Genomic DNA, 12,777 nt, shown 5'->3' on the forward strand with positions numbered 1-12,777 from the left:
CTCTGTACTCCATTTGTATACATTTTCCCCCTCATTGTATTTTGATTTGCACACGCGTAACGTAGGTAGGTATACACATGTGATGAAAATATTTGCCAAGCATACCTATACCTACATGCCTACATATCCCTAACATATAGATTATAGGTGATTAATAGGCGCAAGGAAATGTTCACTATGGCTCCGTGAGTCCGTGCACGCATAACGAACAACACGGGCTTTTATGTTTATGTGTTTGTTTACCATTTGAACAAGAAGCATGTTCCCACAAGTTGTTTACATTCAGCAGTTTTCGAATACTTCGCCAATCGATATCTCTTCAAATGTTTTCAATTTCAATCCATATCTGTTCAATGAATGCCAGAAACATCGACATTCCTTTTGTATTGGAAGTGTTATGCTTACATCGTTAATTCGACGAGACAGAAAATGTAGATACCACGTGTTCCCACACTGAGAAAAAAACTAGGGTGCCGGCAGCCCCATCGGGTGACTGGGTTCCGGCACTCTAATATTGAACTCTATATCGGGAATCTCGACACTATAATATAGCAGTCCAACAGCCTAAATCAGGAGGAAAATCCCTGACCTTACTTCATTCGTTCGTTTAGACTTGGTAGTTCACTATTTTGTTTGTTTGTGTTTGTTTCGCGATTAATTAATATGTAGTTCCATTTAGTTGAAAAGTGGGCATTATGGGGGAAAATGTTCAATGTGGATTGGGTAATTTTGAGACATCTCTATAAAGTCTCAAGTCATAAAGTAAACACAAATGGCCTAGTAAAGAAACCATACTCCACATTATTATGACCTTAAAAGACCTTTGAAGTCTGAAAATGAGCAAAATTCGAAATCACCACATTTGTGGTGAAAGTAGAAATGTGATGAGTTTTCGGGCTGTATTTCTCCTTATGGGGGACCCTATACATAAGTTGATTTTGACCAAATGGCTATTCCCTTGAATAGGTACAAATCAAAACAACCACTACATTATGTATAATGTAGTACTGTTCATGTTACATTCGCTAATCGCTCATAAATGCTAAAATGGCACAATCAACGCTCCTAAGTTATAACTGCCATATCAAATACGTCACAGAATAAACACCCCTAACTTTGAATTGCCATATCAATAACTCAGAACAATGTCCCTATAATGCTTCAAAATTGTTTATAATCCATTGTTTACATTTATATCAGTGACGTCTTTTTCGTAACACTAGATCTGTTAACAGTGTCCATTTCAGTATTTCCTAGCAACAGTCATCGCGGTTGAATCGCTAAACCCAGTGACGTGGCGTGAGATTTACAAAGGGGGAACCTAAAAACCGATGTACAGTATACCGATCTGCTCCACTGATAAAAAAACTTAGTGATAGGGTGCAACAAGTTAGGGTTGAAGAGCTCTATTATAAACATCGCTCAGTTTTCGGCCAAAAATTTCGAATTTCTTGAATAACTCGCGAACGGCTGGCTTTAGGAAATTTTAATCTAGCCTATAACTAGGCTTCCCAAATATCCAAAATGTCGATTCGGGACGCAAATCAGCGAATATAATTGCCAAATCCGCGAACATAATCGCAAAATCCGCGAACAAAATCGCCAAATCCGCGACCATAATCGCCAAATCCGCGAACAAAATCGCCAAATCCGCGAACATAATCGCGAAATCCGCGAACATAATCACCGTGAAATATTCTATTACCTAGTAATTAGCCGACATTGTGAACGCCAACTAATGACTTGCTCTGCCATTCCTCTGGCATGATTCATAACTTCTAATACAGGGTGAACAGCCAGATTCCTACCATAGGTGCAAGTCATGATCCACCCATTTTTTCCCCCAAAAGGTTTACGTCCGTCTCACATGGGAAGCGTAGACGCGCTACTAGCGCGACTTTTATTAGCGCGTAGTCGCCTGCGAAACCAAACCAATGAACATGATAGAGACGCTCTATAAATTATTTATTTATTAAACTCTATCATACTCTATCATTTTCTCAGGTTTCGTTTTGCAGGCGACTATTACGCGCTACTCAAAGTTCGTGCGTCTACGCTTCCAATTTGAGACAAGCCTTAAGGTAGGTATAACCCAGGTCACTCGTCAGGATACTAACCAAACATTGATTAACTTCTGGTGCTGTCACCATTGGACAAGGGAAATATTAAAGCCCGACTTCCAATTTCCCACAGTCTATTTAGGTCTCGCTGAAGTCACAGTACGTGCAACGAACGCCGAAGGGTCAAACATTTTACAGGCAATTTCAAGACAACCGAGATTTTATCCGCCGTAATCACCAACTTAGAGAATTTTATTTGTTACAAAGTTCGAGGGACACCCTGTATACAGTGTGTAACAATCCGTGCAGATTCTCCTCTTGCTCTGATTCACTCAGATGTGTGCGGTCCCATGCAAGTGACCTCGTCTGGCGGCAACCGTTACTTCCTCTTTGCCAGATATAAAACTCTTCATACCCGGTACCAGGGTAGTTTCAGAAGAAATTTCCCCTCACTTCCCCTACCCTGCTGAGTATAGGGAGGATTGGGGTAAATTTGAGAGTGTACTTTTAGGGTAACTTTATATCTTCCTTTATTATTACTATAAGGAAGGACGGGCTAAAAAGCGTATTATATTCATATTCTCCATAAGCATGATAATATGTACGGGTGCATCTCTAGTCTCTTCTACAGTCTGTTCCGAAAGTGCTGAAATACTCTCGATTGTTCAAATCATGAAATGCTTTGAACAATCCTATCCGTCAACCGTTCGACAGGGTGGCTCAGGATTTTTGGGATATACTGTGGGGGTATACATTACTCGTTTGGAGAGTTGCCAAAACCTATGCATTTTCATTTTATCATTGTGATGGTGCTTTTTTGCATTTTCAACAGACGTATTTTATGCAGACATAATATTCGTACAGACGGGATGGTACGGGACGTATGGAACATTACGGGACGGGATGTATGAAAAAAAAAACTCTAAAGTTTCAAGTCCATATCAGACAGAGTACGAGGTATTTTCAGTTCAATCTTTGCATTAGGTATGCAGTATGCACTCAGTCTACCAGTCCAGTCTACGTGCTATTCGTTACCAACAGGATTAACGAGGCACATTCTATTCTATTCTATTCCCTATCTACTCAATTCTATTCTATTCGCTATCTACTCTATTCTATTCTATTCGCTATCTACTCTATTCTATTCGCTATCTACTCAAGTGTGGGATCCGAGCCCTAGTCTCGTCTCGCGTAACAAGACGTGAAATATTCTATTACCTAGTCCTATCTACTCAATTCTATTCTATTCCATTCGCCATCTACTCAATTCTATTCTATTCCCTAATATCTACTCAATTCTATTCTATTCGCTATCTACTCTATTCTATTCTATTCGCTATCTACTCAAGTGTGGGATCCGAGCCCTAGTCTCGTCTCGCGTAACAAGACGTGAAATATTCTATTACCTAGTAATTAGCCGACATTGTGAACGCCAACTAATGACTTGCTCTGCCATTCCTCTGGCATGATTCATAACTTCTAATACAGGGTGAACAGCCAGATTCCTACCATAGGTGCGAGTCATGATCCACCCATTTTTTTCCCCCCAAAAGGTTTACGTCCGTCTCACATGGGAAGCGTAGACGCGCTACTAGCGCGACTTTTATTAGCGCGAAACCAAACCAATGAACATGATAGAGACGCTCTATAAATTATTTATTTATTAAACTCTATCATACTCTATCATTTTCTCAGGTTTCGTTTTGCAGGCGACTATTACGCGCTACTCAAAGTTCGTGCGTCTACGCTTCCAATTTGAGACAAGCCTTAAGGTAGGTATAACCCAGGTCACTCGTCAGGATACTAACCAAACATTGATTAACTTCTGGTGCTGTCACCATTGGACAAGGGAAATATTAAAGCCCGACTTCCAATTTCCCACAGTCTATTTAGGTCTCGCTAAAGTCACAGAGTCGCCTGCGAAACCAAACCAATGAACATGATAGAGACGCTCTATAAATTATTTATTTATTAAACTCTATCATACTCTATCATTCCAATTTGAGACAAGCCTTAAGGTAGGTATAACCCAGGTCACTCGTCAGGATACTAACCAAACATTGATTTACTTCTGGTGCTGTCACCATTGGACAATTAAAGCCCGACTTCCAATTTCCCACAGTCTATTTAGGTCTCGCTAAAGTCACAGTACGTTCAACGAACGCCGAAGGGTCAAACATTTTACAGGCAATTTCAAGACGACCGAGATTTTATCCGCCGTAATCACCAACTTAGAGAATTTTATTTATTACAAAGTTCGAGGGACACCCTGTATACAGTGTGTAACAAGCAAAGCATTCGTTTTGACGGGGGGAAATGTTCCGTGTGATGTTCAATACAAAACTGCAACTATATGTTCAATGTAAACATTGCCCCAGTCCCGCGCCAAACAGGGTGCGGCAAAAGTCCGGCAAAGGTCTGAATATCTTTCGATTGGCTTTAGGCAAAAAATTGAAACTTTTCATGGTCAAATGGTTAAAAAAATACTTGGGAAACACTTTGAATTTTCAGGGGCGGACCCCACATAGTTGCTATAGGCCTTAGTTTTTTTTTATTATTATTTTTTTTATTATTGGAACCCCCAACTTTCAAAAAACCAAAAGAAAGGCCTTGAAAAATACTTTGGTATACTTTTAGGGCTGTTTGCGCCTACACCTAAGCCTCAGATTTATAGAGGGGATGTAGAGCTCCCCCAGTTTCCAAGGAGGACATCCCACGTCCCACGCCACTGATCAAATCCTTGATCGAGATTAACAACGTTGAGGTTTTTAGAAATCACAAGACAGAGGTAACTGCATACAGCACGGGCTGAAACCCAGGCATTACTGCAGTTCTAATAATAGACCGGAGTTATGACTGAAACCTGATGCATTACAGTTATGACTGATGACTACATCATTAGTTTCCTATGGAGACTATCGCTTACTTGCGCCCGCTGGGGTGCTTCGCGCTCCGAGGGGACGCCCTGGGCCCCCAAGAGCTTCGCGAGGTTAAGGTTCGCATAGCGCTTAATGTATCCAGTTTCTCGTACAATTCGTACATGCATAAAAAAAAGGCCATTCTAAATTAAAAATCTGAAGAAAAGAAAAGAAAAAAAAAAGTTGAAAAGGGGCTGTTTGCGCCTACACTTAAACCTAAGATTTATAGAGGAAGGAATGTAGAGCTCCCCCAGTTTCCAAGGAGGACATCCCACGTCCCACACCACTGATCAAATCCTTGATCGAGATTTACAACGTTGAGGTTTTAGAAATCACAAGACAGAGGTAACTGCATACAGCACGGGCTGAAACCCAGGCATTACTGCAGTTCTAATAATAGACCGGAGTTATGACTGAAACCTGATGCATTACAGTTATGACTGATGACTACATCATTAGTTTCCTATGGAGACTATCGCTTACTTGCGCCCGCTGGGGTGCTTCGCGCTCCGAGGGGACGCCCTGGGCCCCCAAGAGCTTCGCGAGGTTAAGGTTCGCATAGCGCTTAATGTATCCAGTTTCTCGTACAATTCGTACATGCATAAAAAAAAGGCCATTCTAAATTAAAAATCTGAAGAAAAGAAAAGAAAAAAAAAGTTGAAAAGGTCTGTAAAACACTTGGGACATGGACATTAAAATGGTTCTTATCTGTAAAAAGAAGAAAAAAAAATGTTCCAAGTCAACTAACTGTCCATGCCTCTGATTTCTTTCTCCCAAGTACCTACAAAATAATAAATAGGTAATATATAGGGGATTTATAGGGAATAATAAATAGGGGAAAATAATATAAAAGAGGAGATAACGCGAATAATACCTATTTACAAAACAAATTATCATGAATACAAAAAATGCTTCCGCTTACGTGAATAACCTTATCAGACAAGGGGGTATCAAAATCAGCACTCCTTACCAAAATCAAGGCCCGGGGGAAGTTCGCAAGTAAAATACATTGAGACTGACTTAGCGCAAACGTATACAGCGAATGAAACATTGGAAACGGCACTAAAATAATTTGGAATAAATGAAATATTTTGAAAAACTTGAACTGGATTCTGGAATCGAATGTCTGCACCAAGAGGCACTCGAAATTTTATCTTGAACAGAATATTTGCACTAACAGGCACTAAATATTTGCAGATTTGCACTAAAAAAAAAAAACCCCTAGGGGGACTTAGACTGACACAACTTACGACACACAACTAGAACAAATTCAAACAATTTTTTAAAACAATCAAAACGATTATTGTTTTTCCCGATGACCTTAGAAAAGATGTAAAGTCAATCAACAACCGGCGAAGTTAATTAATTTTTACCCGAACTTTTTTTCCCAACAAAAAGTTCAAAGCGTGAAATCAAAGTTATGGAATCAAAGTTTAGATGCAAATTATGGAATCAATCTATTACAGGAAGCAGACTTCTAGTCGAATCGAGCGAACTAGAATTTTCCACACAATGTGATGCACTATCGGGCATTTTACGGTCACTTGTGACCTTGTGAACTTGGCCCCTTTTTTACAGCATACAGGAATTTTTTTAGGGGTGCAAATTTGTTGTTGTTGTTGTTGTTGTTGTTGTTGTTGTTGGTGGTGGTGGTGTTCCCTACAAATGCAAGGGAGTTGGTTATTAGGCCTCGACTGGGATTGAACCCAGGCTTCTGAATATCAGGCGAACGTCTTGACCACTACACCACCGAGGCAGGTAGATAAATTTTCCAATGACACTTTTTTCATTACCATAAAATCAGTACAAGTAGGATCTAGCTGCATAATCTGTCTTAACTGTCGAAGTCGATTCCAACACTGGTTTTTTGGTGAATATTAAGAGTTAACATTTTTTTAGAGATGCAGGAATGTCATCCGGTTACCCGGTGTCAGCAGACCCCTTGCTGTGAATGTGCACTTTCATGTCAAAGTCACCAATGAGTTACTAACATTGGTGAGCGCAAGTTTATGTAAATGTTAAGAGTTAACATTTTTTTAGAGATGCAGGAATGTTATCCGGTTACCCGGTCAGCAGACCCCTTGCTGCGAATGTGCACTTTCATGTCAAAGTCACCAATGAGTTACTAACATTGGTGAGCGCAAGTTTATGTAAATTTGTCAGTCAGAAATCAGATGTTGTGAGAACGAAGCAGAAAATTAAAAGGGTCTGGCCCATGCGCCTAGATCGATATCAAAAGAACGGAGAGAAAAGAAACTTCAAGAAATACAGACCCAGCACTCAGGCAACACAATTTCACTTTCAAAGTTATCAGAGCAGGTCTGGCCCATTGGTAATTGGTAATTTATTTGTTCCATAATACAATTACAATTGCTTACAACATTAAAACATATAAAAAAAAAAAGAAAAAAAAAATGCGCCTAGCCCATGCGCCTAGATCAATATCAAAAGAACGGAGAGAAAAGAAACTTCAAGAAATACAGACCCAGCACTCAGGCAACACAATTTCACTTTCAAAGTTATCAGTAGTGATGGAGGTTTAAGCCACCAAATATGAAAAAAAAAGGTGAAACTTGTCTTGGAAAAAAGAAAAGACCTTTTCTCTTGTACAGGGATTTTTCAGTCTCATTCTAGCATTCCTAGCAGAATAAATAGTTAGTACAAACATTCAACGTACCTAGTTACCTACATTCAAGTTGCGTACTTTCCACTTCACACGTACCGACATTGAAGTATTTAATTCCCTACGCCTTATTGACTTGATATTGACATTAGTTATGACTTGATCAGCACTTAATTATACTGTCAACTGAGCAGTTTGAAATTCTTCACGCATTAGCAAGATTGTAGGCAGACCATCAAGAGGTGCCACACCCGATTTTTGGGGTGCCATTGCCTTTTCCCGTGTTCAGACGGGGTCGGTACTTTTCGTCAGTCTCTCAATCAGCCCTGGAGTGATTGCTTTGGGCTGACATTTGGTTTTGGCTACGAAAATTTCACGAGTGGATGCCCTTTGCACTCAACCTTTGGTATTTTTTTTAGCAAGGGATATCAGGCTGGTATCCTGATCCTCCCTGTTTATAATGTCTCCCAGCCAGACTAAGTCCGAGAGTGCTTGATCATCATCCGTTAACATTCCCAAATGTCAGTTTTTTGATTAGATCAACAATTCAACAGTGTGGACCAACTGTCCTTTCCTTTCTGAGGGGGACGACATTCTCTTACGCCCACCCTGAAGCTCTTGGTCTGCGAGCACCTAGCAGGTACATATCAGTAGCAATAACAGTGAAGCTGTGTATTCCTCCCTGTTTAATGTCTCCCAGCCAGACTAAGTCCGAGAGTGCTTGATCATCATCCGTCAACATTCCCAAATGTCAATTTTTTGATGAGATCAACAATTCAACAGTGTGGACCAACTGTCCTTTCTTTTCTGGGGGGGAGGACATTCTCTTACGCCCACCCTGAAGCTCTTGGTCTGCGAGCACCTAGCAGGTACATATCAGTAGCAATAACAGCTAAGCTTGGAAAATACGGGAACTGACTAATAAACAGAAAAAAATTACAAAAAAAAAAGTTTAAAAAGATAGGTATAGGTACGTACGAAAAACACAAAAACCCGCGAGACAAGTAGGTATTTTTTCAGCCTTTTAGCATGTGATTTTTAGTAACACGGATTCAAAAACGGATTATTTGTAATTTAGTACCTATCCTTAGCCTTAGGTAAAGCAGTTTTACCCAAGGATAGGTACAAGGATATTTTTATTTCGAATTACTTCATTGGTATTTGTTCTTTTTTTTTTTATTTGATGCAAAATAGTTTTTTGTTTGGGGGGGGGGGGGACATGCCTTTTTTCCGGGGAAAAATCGGGAAATCCGTATTTTTTCCCCATTTTGCTAGTTTGTACCGTATATGCCGAAAAAAAAGTTGGCAACCCTATCTGTTACCGAATTCCCAAAGACAGGGGCTGAAAAAGTTCGAATCTGCGAGAAGTCGAAAAAACTTTGACTCTGCAAGGAATTGAACCCGAGATCTCCAAATTGTGGTACCTACAAACTACTAGCGAAGCGCTGATGCTGACCAATTTTCCACACTGGCTAACATAGTCAGACCGACTGCCACGGACACATTTTCTTACCAATCAACCATATTTTAACGAAAATAATCGAGTGTTACAGTTTTAGTGATGTATTTTAACTTTTTACCCATTCCAAGCTTTTGAACTGATTGTGTAAACATATGTAACTTTTACACTGTTTTGTAACTTTTCAACTTTTTTTTTACTAATTTTTCTCAATGTAAGATGATTTCGTTATGTTCACCTCATTTGTTTTAACATGTCCGGCATGGTTTTGGTATCATTTGAGTGCCTTGGTTTTAATTTTCACCACGATTCGCTTTGAAAACAGTCAGGTAAGTCCGGCGGAAAGAGAAGGGGTTAAACTAATGGTTTTAGAGTTGGACTAAAAGTTTTAGGGAATAAAAACGGCAATTTTTAGTTTTATGGGAGGAAGTCTTTTTATTTTCGTCTTTTAATTCGAGACGACTTAATTTTTTAATGCCGTTTCTGGGATTCTACCCGTTTCGAACCTTCGACTGGTCGATAAAACCGGATTTCGAGCATTTTTTCCAACCTCACCGCTAAGTTCAGCTGTTCTCCGGGGGGTTAATTGTTTGGCCTGCAAGGTTCCACGGCTGGTTTTGTTCTCATTTCTGACCTTGGCAATCTCTCTCTTGAGAAAGGTAATTAACTCGAAATTCAAACAAGTACCAGAGTATAATAATTTATTCACACAACACTCGCGCTAGCTGCTAGGAGTGCTAGGTAACTGACCTGGCTGTAATGACTATTAAAATATATTGCTAGGGGAAAAAATTGTAAAAAAAAGTTTACCAAACCTTATTTGGGTAAACTTCGAACTCTTGACGTTTGCGCGCCTCCCGGCACGCTTGATTCAGCTCACTTTTTTTCCTCACTTACTGGTAAAGTGTACTCACTAAATTGAAGGACAATACAACATGTACAATACATAAATACGTGCTTTTATTACGTTAACATCTAAAAATTTTGACTGTGCTATTACCACTTAGTAAAAATTGCTAAGGAAAAGGCCGCCCGGTGGTCCCGAATTTTTGCATTCAAGTGTAGGCCCAGGTCGTTTTTTTTTGGCTTGGCGAGTAGGTTCAGGTTGGGCACCACCTATCTAGATCAAACTCAGTAGAGCAATGTCACATGCCGGTTTAGAAGACTCCAAGACACCCACCGAGTCCTCAACACCACCACCAAGGTGAACTATGCTATGTTGATTACCTATTCATTAACTTCATGTTGAACTTTGAAGAGTCAGGCTTGACAAACCTGGACCCAACTTGTTAGCTTGGAGGGTCATACTGGTCATACACAAAAAGCCCATCCAGAGACTTAGGTGGAGGGGCAAACAGCCCTAAAGGATGGATTAAGCTTCTACGAAACTAGCTTGGAAGGTAGCGCATCTGCCTTGTAAGCGTTAGGTCCCGGTTCGATCTGACAGAAGACACACTCGCCCAAAGAGCTAATTACTAATTCTTTACTTGGTGTGGTGGTCCTGCCTCGGTGGTGTAGTGGTCATGGCGCTCGCCTGGTAAACAAGAGGGCGTGGGTTCAATCCCAGCCGAGGTATGGAATTTTATTCTCAACATAATTTGAGAATTTGACCACAATAATAGTAGTAGCCTACTGCTGGAGTAAAGGGACTTTTCAGTCCTATTTTGGGGAGTTCCCTCTGTCAAACCTCTTTAAAAAAAAAAAAAAAAGTTATCAGTAAAATACACTTGGGACATGAAAGGAGCTCACATTATCCAGATATTATTTCAGGGCGTCCAAGGGCTTTTAAATTTCGAACTGAAGGGTATCCTATCCAACATCGAAGAAAGTAAAGTAAGTAACAAAAATGAATAGTGCATCTTTAAAGGGAATTTACCTAAAAAACGAACCCGAATACCCTCCTTAGACTGAAAATTTCACGGGAAAATCGACTTGGCAATCAAACCGATTCGATCTTTTGTTCCTCCTGGAGCCGGAGCAAAACTCATACCAACCCTGGTACCTGTTGGAGATGTTGACTGATCTGCTGTCACTTCTACAACAACATTCGATCTTTTGGGTGACTGAAAAAATGAACTTACTTTGTGGTGTACGATGTTCAACAGACTCTGAATTCGCGAATACCGAATACACACATACATAACGAACGCATTGGATCGAGCGTTTGGGTGACTGAAAAATCGACTTACTTTGTGGTGTACGATGTTCAACAGACTCTGAATTCGCGAATACCGAATACACACATACATAACGAACGCATTGGATCGAGCGCACCTCAACTATTGTTTACAAACTATTATAGTGGACTACGTTGCATTGCTATCAATTAGTAGATTAGTAGACCGTCAGACCGGTAGTGGAGTTGCAAATCAGTACAATGTACATTTCAATACGAACGTACATATAGTTGTCAATATCACAAGGGTGTAACTGTTACTCACATCTTAAGGTACTTGGCTCTTGAATCTCTTGGATTTCAAAAAGAGGAAGACCTTTTTTTAGAAAATGGTTTATCCTCAACCTCAGCATTGTTTGAGGATTTGATCAAATACAGCAGAGGCTTATTGTTGGGAATCTTGTCTGGACCCTTTAGGTTTAACATATTGATGGAGTTTTTTTTTTTTTTTCTCGTAGAACTCATTTAGATATAGTAAAAATCATCTTCTGTCAGTCTAGTCGTTAGCTTAGACACTTAAAGAGTAGCACATCTGCCTTGTAAGCGCTAGTTCGCGGTTCGATTTGTTCTCGGAACGGCTGGCTTTCTCCTATACTGTCCTCGTTTCTTCGATTTCGGAGAGATAAGACCTCCGTTTATACAGTTCTCTCTATTAAATCTCTCGGAAAAATAGCTAAAAATCCCAACTGGGGCGGGCCACAGATTGGGCCTGCCCGAGTTTGTCAAGTCCTGACCGTAAAACAGTTGAAGCTATAAAGGAAGATTCCAGTCGTTAATGAATGTAGCGATTCTCCTAATAATCATGGTCTCAGTTAGAGCTTAACACCTCGCGATAAGATCAAGGACATAGCTACAACCACATCATATCATTTTTGAGCTCAATAGGAAATATCATCGTCAACATAAGATCATTTGCACACAGATTCCAAAGGAAAGATAGAAGAAGGGTTGTGGGTGGCAGAGATTGTCAAAAGCGAGAAAGGATTATTCCAAAATTTTGAACAAAAATTCCATCTTTCCAATAATAGAACGAACGAACTTAGCAAGTTTATTAGGAAACTTCACCATTTTACAGCGTAAAAATGTACCTAGTAGGTACCTATTGCCTAGGCTTGCCAAATATCCAAAATGTCGATTCGGGACGCGAATCCGCAAACATAATTACCAAATCCGCGAACATAATCGCAAAATCCGCGAACAAAATCGCCAAATCCGCGACCATAATCGCGAAATCCGCGAACAAATTCGCCAAATCCGCGAACATAATCGCGAAATCCGCGAACATAATCGCGAAATCCGCGAACATAATCGCCAAATCCGCGAACAAAATTGCCAAATCCGCGAACATAATCACGAAATCCGCGAACAATCGCGAAATCCGCGAACAAATTCGCCAAATCCGCGAACAAATTCGCCAAATCCGCGAACATAATCGCGAAATCCGCGAACATAATCGCGAAATCCGCGAACATAATCGCTCGTTAGCTTAGACACTTAGAGGGTAGCGCATCTGCCTTGGAAGCGCTAGTTCGCAGTTCGAT

The 12,777-nt window shown here is 40.2% G+C and overlaps 2 protein-coding genes across 2 annotated transcripts in view; one reads left to right on the forward strand and one right to left on the reverse strand.

The window, feature by feature from the left end:
- The window catches only part of LOC103505385 (serine/threonine-protein phosphatase 2A 56 kDa regulatory subunit delta isoform-like), a 55,746-nt gene extending 48,771 nt beyond the window's left edge, over positions 1-6,975 (reverse strand). The window contains exon 1 of the mRNA XM_026820557.1: positions 5,949-6,975. Coding sequence (XP_026676358.1) covers positions 5,949-6,029 — 81 coding nt within the window. The 5' untranslated portion in view covers positions 6,030-6,975. The remainder of the gene's footprint in view (positions 1-5,948) is intronic.
- Positions 1-12,777, forward strand: part of LOC103505395 (tumor protein p73) — a 48,444-nt gene that overhangs the window by 7,429 nt on the left and 28,238 nt on the right. The gene's annotated exons all lie outside the window — the stretch shown is intronic.

The sequence above is a fragment of the Diaphorina citri genome, unplaced genomic scaffold (assembly GCF_000475195.1).
Source record: "Diaphorina citri unplaced genomic scaffold, Diaci psyllid genome assembly version 1.1 scaffold9, whole genome shotgun sequence".
Lineage (NCBI taxonomy): Eukaryota > Metazoa > Arthropoda > Insecta > Hemiptera > Psyllidae > Diaphorina > Diaphorina citri.